We start from the raw sequence: 17800 nt of genomic DNA on the forward strand, positions 1-17800 counted from the left end.
CAAGTGCAGGGACACAGACCAGTGGAACACAACAGAAAATCCAAATATAGAACCATCCTCATATAGTCACCTAATTTTTGACAAAGCGGGAAAGAATATACCCTGGGGACAAGAATCCCTATTCAACAAATGGTGCTGGGAGAATTGGTTAGCCACCTGTAGAAGACTGAAGCAGGACCCACAGCTTTCACCTCTCACAAAAATCAAATCACGGTGGATAACAGACTTAAACCTTAGGCGTGATACAATCAGAATTCTAGAAGAAAATGTAGGAAAGACTCTTACAGACATTGGCCTAGGCAAAGAATTTATGAAGAAGACCCCCAAGGCAATCACAGCAGCAACAAAAATAAATGAATGGGACATGATTAAATTAAAAAGCTTCTGCACAGCCAAAGAAACAGTCCAGAGAATAAACAGACCACCTACAGAATGGGAAAAAATTTTTGCATACTACACATCAGATAAAGGACTGATAACAAGAATCTATTTAGAACTCAGGAAAATCAGCAAGAAAAAATCAAGCAACCCTATCAAAAAGTGGGCAAAGGACATGAATAGAAATTTTTCAAAAGAAGATATAAAAATGGCTAACAAACATATGAAAAAGTGTTCAACATCTCTAATCATCAGGGAAATGCAAATCAAAACCACAATGAGATATCACTTAACCCCAGTGAGAATGGCCTTTATCAAAAAAACCCAAAACAACACATGTTGGCGTGGATGTGGAGAGACAGGAACACTAATACACTGCTGGTGGGACTGCAAACTAGTGCAACCCCTGTGGAAAGCATTATGGAGGTATCTTAAACAGATTCAAGTAGACCTGCCATTTGACCCAGCAATCCCATTACTGGGCATATACCCAAAGGAAAAAAGGTCATTCTGTAACAAAGACACATGTACCCAAATGTTTATAGCAGCACAATTCACAATAGCAAAGATGTGGAAACAACCCAAATGCCCATCAATACATGATTGGATTAGTAAACTGTGGTATATGTATACCATGGAATATTACTCAGCTATAAGGAATGATGAAGATACGACATCTCTATGGTTCTCCTGGAGAGAGCTGGAACCCATTATATTGAGTGAAGTATCCCAAGAATGGAAAAACATACATCACATGTACTCACCAGAAAATTGGTTTCCCTGATCATCACCTAAATACAAATCTGGGAACGACACCAATTGGACATCAGACTGAGGTGGGGGGTGGGGGAGGGGATGGGGGTATGCCTACACAATGAGTGCATTGCGCACCGTTTGGGGAGTGGTAACACTTGAAGGTGCTGACTCGGGAAAGGGGGGGTGGGGAAAAAATATGAAACTATTGTTTTTAACTTGCACTGTTCACTTAATAATTTATCATGAATAAAAAAAAAATTAAAAAAAAAATAAATAAAAAAATAAAAAAAAAAAAGAACATGTATAAGAGCTGTATGTTGAAATTACAAAATGCTAATGAAAAGAGGTTAAAAAAAAAAAAAAAGAAAGAAATGCAGAGACATACCACATGCATAGACTGGAAGACAACAGAGCAAATATATCAACTGTGGCTAAATTGATATATTAGTTTAATGTGATTCCTATCAAAATAGTAGCCAGGTTCTGTCAAATATAAACAAGTTCATTCCAAAACTTATATAGAAAGGCATACAGGCCCTAGAATAGCTAAAACAATCTTGACAAATAAAAAAATAGGAGGAATCACTCTACCCAACATTAACGCTTACTACATAGCTACAGTAATGAAGACAGTGTTGTACTGATAAAGGAATAGACACATAGATCAATGGAAAAGTACAGAGAACCCAGAATCAAACCCATACAAATATGCCCAACTGATTTTTGACAAGATGAAAAAGCATTTCAATGAAGGAAAGATAGCCTTTGCAACAAATGGTGCCAGAGCAATTAAATATCCATAGGCAAAAAAAAAAAAAACCCCTAAACCTTACACTTTGTATAGAGATTAACACAAAATGTATCACAAACTTAATAACTACAAAAATATTTTTTAAATCATAGGAGAAAATCTTTGGGATCTAGACAGAGCTCTTAGACTTGACATCATAACACAAAGCTGTTAAAGGAAAACTTGATAAAGTGGACCTCACTAAAATTAAAGACTTTGGTTCTGCAAAATAGCCTGTCAAGGGGATGAAAAGACAAGCTACGCACTGGGAGAAAAAATTTCAAACCATATATCCAATAGTGGACTCATGTCTAATATATATAAAGAACTCTCAAAATTCCATCTTTTGGCCAGTAGAATTTCCTTCAAGGTGACCCTTGTATACTTTTTAACATGACCTCAGCAGTCTGTGATAACTTCCTTGCTTTCAGGAATGACAACATGCCCCAGCCTCAATTTGTTCATCTCTTGCCTGAATGCAAAACTGTGTAGGAGACTTGGAAGATATAAATTTATAGATATATATAATTTATATAAGAGGACATGGTTTCTTTTAATAGAAAATGGTATTTAGGAATTAAAATGTGGATGCTGGCTTCTAAGTAGTGTTACAAACTTAATTGTGTTCCCTCCAAATCCATACCTTGAAGCCCTAACCCTCAATGTGACTATATTTAGACATACGGCCTGTAAAGAGGTAATTATAGCCAAATGAGGTCATTTTGGTGGGGCCCTAATCCAGTAGGAGTGGTGTTCCGAAAGAGGAAAAGATTCTGTGAGTGTGCACACATAGAGGGAAGGCCACGTGAGGACATAGGAAGACAGACATCTGTAAGCCAAAAAGAAAGGTCTCACCAGAAACCAGCCCTTCAAGAAACCAACCCTGCCAGCACCTTGATCATGGATTTATAGCCTACAAATTATAAGAAGATAAATGTATATTGTTTAAGCCACCCAATCTACAGCACTGTTATGGCAACCATAGCAGACTAATGAAAGTAGATAAAACTACAAAAAATACATGATTTCCTTAAAAATATAAAAAAATAAATTATGAGTTTATCCTAATACTTTTGATTCAAATTAAGGATGACAGAATTTTACTTAATTTTTATTTTATAATTGTATGTTTTCTTTTATTCTGAAAATCTTCGTTACTATTGAAATTGGCATAGTTATTAATTTTCTCTTACTATATATACACACAAAAAATACAGCAACATAAATATTAACACTAACAACAAGAATATTTAACAGAATTTAGGGCTTCTTCCTAGGGTTTTTGGTCCCTAAAATATATTCAGATGGAAATATTCTGCCATAATATTATAAGTTAAAAGCATTTTAAATACCTCTTCTCTGGGGAGTTACACCACAAACTTAACACACAGGTTATTTTCAATTTTTAGAGATTGCTTTCATTTATTTTCATAATTTAATTATATAAAACATTTACGTGGTTCTTAAGTCTAGATCGTAAGACAGATACATTCAGAGACACATGCCTCATCCCTGCCCCGCTCACTATTCTCTTCTTACCCCTAATAAATTGACATTTCTATTAATTTTTTATTTAACCCTCCATTTTTTCTTTTTGAAAATATTAATAAATACATATCTTTCCCATTTTTACCCCCTTTCTTAGACAAAAGGTAATAGGCTATGAATACTGTTATGTGTCTTGCTTTTATCAGGGTAATAGTAAATATATCTTGGAGATGACTCCAAGGCTGTGTATACAGATCTTCCTTCTGCCTTGTCACAGCTGTGTAGCCCTCCATTGTGAGGACTGTGATTGGAAGAATGCTAAAGATGCCCTCCCACCCCAAATTTCACCTACCTGGCTATTATCAAACACTAATCTAGATATTACAAATGGTATCCAATTTACAACGGGTTTTTTCCCCCAACTTTAAGATGATGTGAAAGCAATACTCATTCAGAAGAAAGGATACTTTGAGTACCCATACAACTATTCTGTTTTTCACTTTCAGTACAGTATTCAATAAATTACATAAGATATTCAATACTTTATTATAAAATAAGTTTTGTGTTAGATGATTTTGCTCATTTGTAGGCTAACGTAAGTGTTCTGAGCATGTTTAAGGTAGGCTATGCTAAGCTATGATGTTCAGTAGGATAGGTGTATTAAATGCATTTTTGATTTAGGATATTTTCAATTTACAATGGATTTATTGGGACGTAACCCATATTGGGACATAAGTCAAGGAGCATCTATATATACTGGGAAGGGAGTTTGCAGATATAATTAAAGTCCCAATTCAATTAACCTTGACATATGTAAGATATGTAGATTATCTGAATAAGCCTAATCTAATGAGGAGAGACCTTTAAAAGTCATTTTCTCTGACTGATAGCCAAAGAAGGAAATCAAAGAAGTTTGAAGTATGAGGCGGATTTAGGGTATGAGACGTGATCCTGCTGGCCTCCAGGAAGAAAGTAAACAGCCATGTTTATAAACTGCCAACGAAGAAGAAAGATGGCCTCTAGAAGCTGGGAGAGAATCCAAGCCAAATACCAGCAAGAAAGTGAGGACATCAGTCCTACAGCTGCAAGGAAATTCTGCAATATTCAGTGAGCTTGGAAGAGGATCCTCAAATGAGAACCACAGCACCAGCCAACACCTGGACTTCCAGCGTGTGAGCAGGGGATCCAGTTTCACCGTGCCCAGACTCCTGATCCATGGAAACTGTCAGATTAATAAATGAACATTGCCATAAACCAAAATATAAAGACCAGGTAACAGCATTCATCTGCTTTAGCCATCCTCCCTTTGCCCTTGTGGTTTTGGAGCTTTTTCACCCCTTTACTCTGAGTACAGCATCAGAAGAGAGCATGTTCAACCAGAAGATGACTGCTGTGATTTCCTTGATGAGAAATCCTCCTCCATCTGTTCCTTTCCTCCTCCTGGAATTCAGCTCTGAATGGTTCCATGTGTTCTGTCATATTGCCTTTCAAAGAACCAATGCCATCCCTAGCAGAGACCATTCTCTTTCAGTTCCTCTGCTGACTTTCAAAAAAACTGCCTCTTCATAGAGTTTTCATTAATTGTTAAAATCTTTTCTGTCTCTTCCATTAGTTCTGCATCAGTTAGAACTGCCTGGTCTTCCTGTTCTTTCTCCTTCATGTGCTGTGTTTCCCTAAACAGCCTGGGACAAATCTCTCTGCATGCTGACTGCTTAACCTACTCAGCACCTGATCAGAACAGATGTGGCAAAGCAGCAGGTGGTGAGAGGGCACCGTTCTCCTCCAGGGCAGGAAGCTGAGGTGGTCCTCCCACAGCCTCACAGACTGGGGCAGAGTGACCCACCATTTCAGTCCTGCTCCAGATCTCCTGGGAACACAACTGCGGATTCCAACCACCATGTACAGAAAGCATCTGCATTATGGATGTCGTCCCTGCTGTAGTCCTAAGGTCTAGTATTCACCCCAAGTTTAGGGGCCCACACATGGGGTGCCATCTGTGCCACACATGCAGGAAGAATGGAGCCTGTGTTAGCTCCCCCACAAGACTAAGCTCACCCACCAAGCCCTTCTCCACAGTCACTCTGCTCACTGTATTGCTCCAGAGAGCAAGCAGTGGTCAGGGTGAGGGGCATGTCTTCAGACCACTATCTTCCCAACAATGCTAAAGTCCCTAAAGACCCATTCAGAGACACAGAAGTCACAGCAATTCCCCAGAAAGGCCACATGTGTCATGTCTAAGCCTCTGAAGGTCTGAGTGGTTTAGTTCCTTCCAGGTAAAGAGTTTCTGGAGTTGGAATTACAGGGGGTATCTTAGATAGGGTGAACAGAGTGGCTCTCAGAGGAAGTAACCCTTGAACAGAGAACAAAATGGCCTGAGGAAGCCAGCCATGCAAACATCTAGAAGAGATCACAGGCATGGGGAACAACAAATGAGAGGAGCCCTGATGTAAGCACAATAGGCTTAATGTATTCAAAAAACAACAAGAAAACCATGTGGCTGGGCTGCAGTGAGCACAAAGAGGAGCTGTAGAAGACAAGGCTAAGAGGAAGGCAGAAATTAGAGGCAGCAGGGCAGGGCGGGCCACAGTGAGGGGCAGGGGTATTGTCTCAGAGCGAATGATGTTACGATTCAGTGTGCAGATAGATAGTCCAGCTGCCGTACGGAGACCAGACTGAGTACAAGAGATGAAGTCAGAGCATCTGTTGTGAAACTGTATTAGTTGTTCTGGTGAAAATGATGGTAAATGCAAGGAGAGATCAAAGGCAGCAAAGCCAGTGGTGAGGCTGTTAAAAATAGACAAGAGCGACTTCTGCTTCTGGCCATAATGGACTAGTGGGAACAGGACTCACTCTCCCATCTATGACAACCAAAACACAGACAAAATACATGAAATGCCAGTTTTTAAGACACTGTAACTAAAACAACAAAGGAGAGTGATCCCTGAGAGACGAAAAACAAGGAGGCTTGTTAGGAGATTCCACACAACCTTCAATTGGAAGTGATTAATCTAACATAATGGCATGATAAAAGGCAAATATCAAGAGAAGAATCTAACAGAATTCTACAAATTGCCCCTTAAATGATAAATATGCTCAATTAAAATCACATGCTCATGAAATGGTACTGGTATTTGGCAGTACCTACCTGTGTGAAGACATTTTCAAAGATAAGACACATAAAATCACATTAAAGATCAGCACTAACAGATGAACATTTGCAACTGATTTGATGAGGACACTAACTTTGACCCCCAATTAAGCAAAATGTTATCTCCCCTCCACAAAGAGAATTCCCTTCCTCTCATAAGTAGATGTGTATTTACAAAAAAAAATATACTGAATTATTAATAGTATATTACATCAATAAAAAATGTGTGAAAATGTTTTCTCTTTTTATGTAAGTATGTACATAATATCCTCAATTTTGCCTCTTGACTCACAAAGCCTAAAATATTTACTTTCCAGCTGTTTGCCTGAAAAAGTTTGCCAACCCTTAATCTAGATCAATCTCAGCACTTCCAGGCTCTGCTCGGTATTCTAAGTAAAGCAAACACCTGGATCTAGAAATAAACATTAAACCAGATATTCAAGGATCCTCTAGGCTTCAATGGAGCATGGAACAGACGGTTCAGATGTTACTCAGAAAGCATCGGAACGTGAAAGAACCTGAGGACCATCCAGGACAGCTCCTCCTTTCAGAGGAAGGAACTGAAACCGGGAGAGAAAGACGTGCTGACCCTAGGACACACCCTGCCCCCTGCCCTGCTCCTCCTCCTACCCCATGAGGCTGCTCTTTCCAGGCCTTCAGCTACTCTTCCCAGAATCTTACAATAACAAAAAATACAACCAAACCACTGGTCCAAAAGTGACCCCCAAAACGTACCCAGAGGTACAAACCGGAACCCACGTCAACACTCTACCTTGGATTGTCCTCAGATTTAGGACACGCCAGGCATATCCCACCCTGCTTCAGTTTCAGAGCTCTCCTCTAGGTCCTCAGTGCTTCCAAGCAGAGATTGTAAGTGAAATACTAAACCCTCAGGAAAAATTTAGGAAAAAAAATTTCAATACTGGGCACATAGAGGCCAAGAAATACCCTGTGACATGTATGTATTAATACAACTACTAATAAAATGGGCAACAAATTGAAGTCATCAATGAAACCATTAGAGAAAATCTTACCTTGCTTGGCAACTGAGCAGCAGCATCTCTCGGTTATAAATCAAAACATATAGAAGAACCAGGAAGGCTTTTGCTCTAATGTAAGTTGAGGGGCTGTCAAGTAAACGGATAATTGTGGAGACAAAATCCTGTGGAAGACATTTAAAAATTTTTTTGAGAAAACATAAAAAAATAGGGCAGTCAACTCTTACAGTGAATAGCTTATAATAATCAAACAGATGGCGGGAAGTAAAGTAATATCAGCCTCTGTTTTTGCACTCTTAATTTGTGTCAGACTTCATGCTAAATTTTTAATATGTATTATCTCATTTGAACCTGAATATCAGTCATAAACAACTGACAATATTATCCCCATTTTAAAGAAAAAAATGAGAGGTGAGGAGCAAGATGGCTGACTAGAGACAATGGTCCCCAGATTGTCCCAAAAAGAAGAAAAATTTTTAGGTGAGAAAGCATAGCCCAGGGGAAACACTGGGGGAAAGGTGCCAGAACCCACCCTTACTGGAGATTCCACAGGAAGAAGTTGTGGAGCAGAACAAGGAAAAAGATTATGGCAGAGATGACCCCCTGAGAGATTCGGAATCCAGTGGAAAGGGTGGGTGGGAGTGTCTATTCCCCCCCCCCCTCCCCCGCCACACACACACACCTGTCTGTAGCAGCCTGCCAGCTCCTGATCTGTCAAGAGAGCCCTTCTTCCCTGTCAATCCAGGCACTGCTGCCGTCACTGAGCTTCTTGGAAGCACAGCACCAGGCTGCAGGCCCGCACAGGGTCGCTTTGCCCTACCACAGACCCAGGCTGAGACGGTGGGTGCCATATTACCTATGCACACGCTGGGGCCCTCTATCCTGCTTGGGAAGTCAAAGCCCCTCAGTCTCCCTGTCACTGGATCCCACACAAACATTTCTCAGCAGAGAAACACAACTGGAAGCATGGCAACAAGTAACACAACTGGCGGTCACAACTTCATGTAGATACGAATCTCTGAGCAAATAGCACATATAGAGAGCATATCTCTAGTCTATACATCTGAGGTCTTAACAGACATAAAATAATACTCAATACATGACACACAAAAAAATCTATACTCCTGTAACATTTTTAACTAAAAGTATAATACAACACAGAGGAGTAAGTATTGACAAGTACAAGTAATAATGTCATTTTCCTCTCACCCACCACCCACACCCCCGAGACAGGCTCTTGCTCTGTCACCCAGGCTGGAGTGCAGTGGTGGGATCACAGCTCACTGCAGCCTTGAATTCCTGGGCTCAAGCAATCCTCCTACCACCTCAGCCTTCCAAGTAGCAAGGACTACAGGTACACGCCACCACACCTGGCTAATATTTTTTTTCCTTTATTTATTTTTTTTTTTTCCAGAGATGGGGTCTCTATGTGGCTGAGGCTGGTCTCAACTCCTGGCCTCAAGTGATTCTCCCACCTGCATATCATTCCGAGTGCACCCTATCGCTATACAAATAGGAAACACAGACAAACACACACACTCTTAATGAACGTAAGTAGCCAGAAATACGGACTCATACTATTAGCAGGATGGCTTCAGAGAACAGGAATATAAGTTCCCAAGAGTCCTTAAGGCAGACCAGCACCTAACAATAACACTGTGTTCAAGAGAGACTTAAGCTCGATTTTCTTTTGCCACACCATGATCCTTTTATATTGGGTGTTATATTGCCAGGTAGGAAGAGTAAACACAGTCAGAAGTATATGCTTATATTTAAGGACACATAGATATACATAATGATCAGTCTTACCTAGTTCCTACAACAAATTATCAAAGCCAAATCATCAGCTGGAGTAAAAAAACAGATCAATGCAGTCGTGTCCTTGAGTAGGAGATCTGTTTCCACCTTTCCTGCAACAAACGGTAGAAAATCCATTTCCCCACAGTCCATTCCTGATTCTAATTTATACTCTATGGACTCCAAACATCACAATCACAACTCCATTTCCCACATCAACACCAGCCCCCACCTACATACACACACATAATTCCAAAGCCATTCAAATTTCCACTAGCCATACACTGAAAACCGGTTTCAGATTATAGGAGAATAAAGAGACTTGATAACTGACTACAATTCAAGATCTGGAAGTTTTATTTTCCATAACAAACATAGGGACAACTGACAAAATCTGAATAACGTTTGTAGATTAGCTGACAACAGTGAATCAATCTAATGTCTTGAGTTTGAAAGTCATGGATTGTTTTTGGGGAATATTCAGTGAAATAATTAGAGGTAAAAGAGCATCATGTCTAGAAACTTCTCAAATGAGTCAGAAAACCCAGATAGAGAGAGAGAGAAATTATAAAGCAAACATAGTAAAATGTTGATATTTGGTGAACATGGGTAAAGGATATACTGCAATCTTTTGCACAGCGCATCCAAAATTAAACTCAGTGCCTGCCCTAAATATGACACTCCTACTCTGAGGATCATCAATCTAACTGCCAAACTCAGAAATCTGAGCGCCCTCCTGACTCTTCCTCTCTCCCATGCCCAATTAACCCCCAGTTCTGTGAGAACAACACCCCATTATCACCGCCTGAATTCAATACACCATTATATCTTTCCTGAATTGCTGCAACAGGCTTTATCTAAACTTCCTTTCTTCCATCCATTCTACAAGTTGCAGCCACAATGATCCTCTATAAGAACAAATATGATGTTACTCACCTATAAAATATTCAATAGTTACTGCAATCTTTGAGATGAAGCTAACACTCCTTATCATGCATACCACGCTCTTCATGATCTGGCTTGTCATTATCTTTCCAAAACCATTCATCCTACCATCACATCACTCCACTACATGCCCTCAACACTCACCATGAGGAAATAAACCAAGAAAAATGAGAATATTGAACACAGGGAAGAGACAAAAAGAATCCCAGGATGATTCCAAGGTGACAGCCCTTATCAGATGGAGGGCAGCCTACCCATATTGAAGCTGATCACAGGCTCCAGGAGAAATCTGAGGAGGAAAAAACTGACAGAATACCTGATGCATCTGAATATAATTTGAAAACACAAAATGATGTAAGAAAGGTCCATTGAATGTTGATCTAACCAAAAGTAACAGACAGAGTACATGTGTATGGTGGGAACTGCCTCATGTCCTACTTGAAAATAAACCTCAGACAGAACTAAAATTTAAAAAATAAACACAAACTGATTCAAAGATCTACAAGAGGCTATGGGAGATAAAGTTACATACATACATATATACATATTTTTAAATCTCAGAATGAGGAAAATGTTCATAAATATTTTATTAGAAAGGAGGAAAAAAGCATGAGAAATGTGAATACAAAAGAACGTTAAATTCCAAATGGAAATAAAACACTACAGATGAAAAAATAACACAAGCTAGAAAATATATTGGCAGCACATTTTATAAATAAAGGGCTAATTTTCTTGATATATAAATATCAATAACAACAACAAAAAAGGAAGTAACGAAGAACTAAGAAACCGAGAGCCCAGAAAGAACTGAAACCTCTAATCTTTTCCACAAAGACCATCACATTAACCCAGGATAATTTAAGACATTTCAAAAAGTACAGAACTCAGGAGGCAAGTTTCATATAAAGCTATTCATATAAAGACAACAAAAAATGAGCATCAAAGCATTTCAGCTGGTAAAAATTCTCTGACTCTGCCTGCTGTGGTCTGAATGTTTTTGTCCCCTTGAATGCATTTGTTAAAATTTAATCCCCAATGTAATAATATTAAGAGGAGGGGCCTTCAGGATGTGATTGGGTCATGAGGGCAACTGCCTCATGTATGGAATTAGTGCTCTTATAAAAGAGGCTGAAGGGTGCTCATTCACCCTTTCTGCCATGTGAGGACACACAGAAAACACTATGAGGAATGGCCTTACACCACATACCAACTGCTGGTGCCTTGATCTGAAGGAAATATTAAATAAGCATTTATAGACACGAAAAACGTCCAACTTAGTTTTACAATACAAGGAAGCTATAGACTCTATGACTTAGAACACAGATGTAAAAATTCCTCAACAAAATGTAAGCAAGTTGATCTAGCAGTATATTAATAGAAGAAAACATTATAGCCAAGTGAGTTTTATCTCAGGAATCCAAGGCTGATTCAACATTTGAAAAATCAATGTAATTCACTGTATTAAGAGATTAAAGAATAAAATCACATGACCATGTCAATTGATAATGAAAAAACACTTATCAGAATTTAACATCCATTCATTATAAAAACTCTCAGTAAATTAGGAGTAAAAGGGAAACTCCTCAGTCTGAAAAAGGGCACACACAAAAAATGTACAGTTAACATCATACTTAATGATGAAAGACTAGAGGCTTCCCCCAGAAACAGAACAAGGATGTCCACTCTTATCATCCATGATTTCATATTTTACTCAAAGCTGTAGCCAGTATAATAAGAAAAGAAAAACAGATAAAAGGCATTTAAGATTGGAATGGAACAAATATTCACAGACAACATGATTGTCTATGCAGAAAATTCCAAGAAATCTACAAAAAAATCTTCTACAACTAATAAGTACATTTAGTAACATCTGGTATATTTCTATACATCAGTAATAAACAATTAGAAAATAAATTTTTTAAAGTACCATTTTTCAACAGCTCCAACGACAACAAAGAAATATGGGTTTAAACATAACAAAATATATATAGCAACTGTATACTGAAAACCATAAAATAGTAATAAAAGAAAAAACAAATAAATAAGACATAAATAAATGAAGACACAGTCCACACTCATGTAGTAAAAGACTCAAGTTAGTTAAGATGTCAATTCTCTCCAAATTGACCTATAGATTTAATGTAACTTCAATCAAAATCCCAGTAAAAATTTTTTGTAGGTACAGACTAAGTTTAAAATTGATATGGAAAGGCAAAGAAACTAGAATAGGCAAAACAATTTGGGGGTGGGAAAAATGGAAGAATCACACAATGATTTCTAAGATGTACAAAAAACTTCAGTAATCAAAAAAATGTGGTAGTTACAAAATGACAGACACATAGACAAAGGAAACAAAATAGAGAGTTTAGACATATAGTCAATTAGTTTACGAAAAAGGTGCAAAGGCAATTTTAGAAAAAAGATAATCTTTTTAACAAATGATTCTGAAATAACAGGATATCGACATGCCAAATTATTAGTGCCAACTCATACCCTGCACCAAATGCAAAAATTAAACTAAAATATATCATACAACTGAATGTAATAAGTAAAACTACAAAACTCTTAAACAGACGAGAAAAATTTTCATGATCTTGAGTTATGAAATGCTCTTTGATGTGACACCAAAAGCACAATCCATAAAAGAAATAATGGACAAGGTAAACTTTATCAAAATTAAAACTTCTCTATAGACGACACTGTAAGAAAAGACAAGCCATATACTCGGAGAAAATATTTGTATACAGAATATATGAAGAACTCTCAAAATTCAATATTAAGAAAAAAATTCAATGGGAGAAATATTTAAACAGACATTCTACCAAAGAAGATACATAGATATCAAACTCATAAAAGGATGCTCAATATCATTACAGTAATGCAAATTAAGACCACAATGAGATAGCACTACACACTTCTTAGAGTAAGATGAAAAATGGTGAGTATGTAGAAAATTTTTCATACATCATTGGTGGGAATGCAAAATGGTACACTCTGGAGAACGGTTTGGCAGTTTCATAAAAGTGTTCAATACATAGCTATCACATATGCCCCATCCATCCCACTTCTAAGTGTTTATTCTAATGAAATAAAAACTTACATTCACAGAAAAAGGCATACACAAAAGTTGATAGCAACATTTGTAATACAAGTTGAGCATCCCAAATCTGAAAATCCAAAATCTGTAATATTCCAAAATCCAAAACTTTCCAGTGCCAGCATGATACAAAAGTGGAAACAAATACACATAAGTACTTAACACAAACTTTGTTTCATCCACATAATTATTTAAAACGTTGTATTAAATTACCTTCAGCCTATGTGTACAAGTTGTATATGAAACATAAACAAATTTTGTGTTTAGACTTGGGTCTCATCCCCAAGATATCTCATTATGTGTATGCAAATGTGACAAAATCTTAAAAAATCTGAAATCAGAAACACTTCTGGTCCCAAGCATTTCAGATAAGGGATACTCAACCTATAGTCAAAAACTGGAACAACTCACATGTCCTTTAATGCGTACATGAATAAATAAACTGTGGTACAGCCACATAATAGAATACTACTCAGCAATAATGAACAATTAATACTTGCAACAACATGGGTGAATCTCAACTGTACTATATTAAATGAAAGAAACCAGTCTCAAAGATTATATACAATATGACCCCATTTCTATGACATTCTGGGAAAAACTACAGGGGGCAGAAAAGAAATCAACCACCACCAGGGATTGAGGTGGAGGGAGGACTGCCTTAAAAAAGCCAGCACATTTCATTCTTTGAGATATTGGAATTGTTCTATATTCTTGTGATGGTAGTAACAAGTCTATGCATGTATTAATCTTCATAGAAGTGTACCACCCAAAGAGTGAGTTGCATTGTATTTTAAAACAAAAAATGGTATGTATGTATCATATAAATTAAAGAAAAAAAGAAAGCAGAAGTGTGTTTCTGATACACAATGAATTACTGATATACAATTTAGGAATTTAGGCCAAAAAGTAGTAAACAAGACAAAGAATGTTATAATGCTAAAGACCACCATTCACAACAAACATGTAACAGCAACAAATACAGTAATGAATGTTATGCCTTGAACAGCATAGCAATCACATTTCTAAAGTGAAAACTACAGAAGATATAAGAAGCAATAGAACATATTATCACACCACTCTCATTCCAAGATTTTCAAAAGAACAAAAATAAGTAAGGATATAGGAGACTTAAATATAACATAAACAACAGATTAAATGTTATGGGTATATATCAAACTTTACACACAAATAACTGAAAGTGTACCCTTGCTAACCAAACATGAAATGTTCCTTTAAATTGAACATATAATAGGTCACAAAAAACCTTGATATGGTCCATAAAGTAAAAAAAATTTATGATCAGAATGTAATAAAACAAGAAATTAATTAAAACATCAATAATTGAAAAGCCATTCTACCTGCAAATTTAAAAAACTCTCTATTAAACAAACCGTGTGTAAAGGAAAAATACCAACCAAAATTGCAAAGATCAAAAAGATAATAGTAAAAACACTACATATCAGAATCTATGGGATACAATCAAAGCAATAATCAGAAAAATATACAACCTGTAAATACACTTGTAAATGAAAATGAAAGAATAAAAATATCTGAATTCCCAGCATAGAAAGCTGACACAAGAACAACAGAGTAAACCAAAATGAAGCAAAAGGAATAAATAAGAAATATGCAAGCAGATATCAATGAGGTGGGAAATTTTTTTAAAAAGGATATTGACAAATCAAAATGCTGGCTCTTTGAAGAATATAAAGAAATAAATTACTAGCTAAATTAATCAAGAATAAAGGAGAGACCACAAACATATACCAAAAAAGAGAGGAAAATTACTATTGCCTGGCTTCATTATGATGGAATGAAAGTCACGTGTGTTATCTGTAGTAGTTGGTATTTTATTGCTGTATAATCTTCCATTGTGTGACTACAGAAAGATTTATGTATCCATTCTACTTTAGACATTTGGATTATTTAGAGTTTAGGACTATTATGAGTAAAGTTGCCATGAACATTCTTGTACATCTCCTTCTGTGATATCTTGGATATATACCTACAAGTAGAATTGCTGCATTTGGAGGCAGGCATCCGTTTAGCTTTATCAGAGACTGTCAAATGGTTTTCCAAAGTGGTTGCGCCAATTTACTCTCCACAAATACAAGAAAGTTGCAGTTGCTTCACAGCCTCACCAACACTTACTACCTTTCTCATTTAAATTTTTAATTCTGAGTTTAAAGCAAACATTAATGAACACAAATAATAGCCATTTTAGAAGAAACTCTCCCAAAAAATCTACTGGTACGCATTTTAAAGCTATCAAGTTTTTAGAACAGGATAATACATCCCTTATTCTAACTCATAAGGAATTTTAAAAAGTATCCATGGCAAAAAAGGAAACCTATTTAAATCTCCTTGACAAGGAGCACAACACAAGACTTCAGTATAAACAGTAAAAAACAAAGAAAATCAAAAAGTGTATAAATTTTTTTTAAAAATACAATCTTATAAGTAATTTACTCTTTACAAATGCTTATATATTTAAATGCATTTGCTCAAATTCTATATTAAAATGAACATTTTCTTAAATATTTATGGATTTGGCACTTACGGATTCAAGCTCAGAAATATACTAAAAATACAACTGTTGCTTTCTTTTTCTTTTTTGGATGCCCAGTAAAGTACCTAGATAACATAAAGATTGAAAACTCCATAGTTTTCACTATAATATGTAATGGAAAAAATCTCATTAATAAATAGCAACAAAAATACAAATCACTTAAGGAAAAAAGACTTAGAAATGTAGGACTTAAACAAAGAAAACTATAGATTTTTATCAAGTGATAACAGAGCACTTGAACAAAAGGAGTGGCAGCATAATATGTTAGCAAAGAACTTGAGAGCTGGAGTCAGGAAAACCTCAGTACAAACGCCACATTCTTTGACAAAATAACCTCTGTGATTCAGCTTCTTCAACTCTAAAACAAAGTGGAGAGAATTATACCACCACATTTCATTGGCTTGATATAATGACTGAAGGATTTTGTCCAACTAGATAATAAAAATATCAAAGTTGCAAGAAGTATATATTTCAAAATTGTTACGAAATAGACAAAACAATAGAAAGAGGGAAACAAATACAAGTATATTTAAGACTTCAGAAAGCAGAAAAGATAAAGGACAGACTATTCATTACATGATATCCTTACTTTACTTCTTATATTTGAAAGATTCCAAACAGCTTGTTAAAAATTTAAGAGGCAAAACTAACTTTATGAAACTATGTATCTGTCAAAATAAATACAAAATCTTGAAAAAAGTACTTAAAATATTTAAAACCTATGGCAAGGAATCAATATATTTACACATGAATAAGTTATCAATAAAAAATGACACTCCGGGCCGGGCGCGGTGGCTCACGCCTGTAATCCTAGCACTCTGGGAGGCCGAGGTGGGCGGATCGTTTGAGCTCAGGAGTTCGAGACCAGCCTGAGCAAGAGCGAGACCCCACCTCTACTAAAAATAGAAAGAAATTATATGGACAGCTAAAAATATATATAGAAAAAATTAGCCGGGCATGGTGGCGCATGCCTGTAGTCCCAGCTACTCGGGAGGCTGAGACAGGAGGATCCCTTGAGCTCAGGAGTTTGAGGTTGCTGTGAGCTAGGCTGATGCCACGGCACTCACTCTAGCCTGGGCAACAGAGTGAGACTCTGTCTCAAAAAAAAAAAAAAAAAAAAAAAAATGACACTCCGGTAAAACAATGATAGGAATAAGCAAACAACTGACAAAAGTACTCTAAACTGTCAACAAGCAAATTAAAATATGGTTGTCCTCACCAGTAGTCAAAGATATGCAAAAGTTAGTAACAATAAGAATCCATTTTATTGCAAAGCATACTAGCAAACATAAAAAGAGAGGGTAGCCAGTGTTGGTATGGTCATAGATAAATGGATAAATCTTAAATACAGCTGGTTGGAAACTAAGTGCTCAGCCTTTCCTACAGCTGGCAGGAAAGTGAGTTGTTATTTCTCAAAAGCCTTAAAAATGTTATTTTCTTCTGACACATCTTTTATGTCTCAAGAAACTTATCTTAAAGTGATGAATGAATGAGCTTTATGTATAAGAATGCTCATAGTAGCACTGTGCATAAGAAACAAAACCAGGAAACTATTTTGACATCTAAAAATAGGAGATTTGTTAAGTAAATCATAATTGTAGCAAATATTCTATAAACTCAATATCTAGACTAACCTTATTTCATGACCAACTCTAGTGATGTCTGTGGGGAGGGGAGCAGAAGTGGGGAAGGAAAGTGGTAGAAATGGTGCTACATGACCTGCAAGGCTAGGTTTGACAAGGCCATGCAGGTTCTGCTTGATCCTCTTGGGTCACTCGCTCTTGGAAGCCAGCCACTGTCCTGTAAGGAAGCCCAAGCAAACTGCAGAGGC

General features: G+C 36.8%; 1 protein-coding gene across 1 annotated transcript in view; it reads right to left on the minus strand.

The window, feature by feature from the left end:
• Nucleotides 1-17800, minus strand: part of ULK4 (unc-51 like kinase 4) — a 561027-nt gene that overhangs the window by 393959 nt on the left and 149268 nt on the right. The window contains exon 22 of the mRNA XM_069475562.1: nucleotides 7595-7722. Coding sequence (XP_069331663.1) covers nucleotides 7595-7722 — 128 coding nt within the window. The remainder of the gene's footprint in view (nucleotides 1-7594; nucleotides 7723-17800) is intronic.

The sequence above is a fragment of the Eulemur rufifrons genome, chromosome 7, assembly GCF_041146395.1.
Source record: "Eulemur rufifrons isolate Redbay chromosome 7, OSU_ERuf_1, whole genome shotgun sequence".
NCBI lineage: Eukaryota > Metazoa > Chordata > Mammalia > Primates > Lemuridae > Eulemur > Eulemur rufifrons.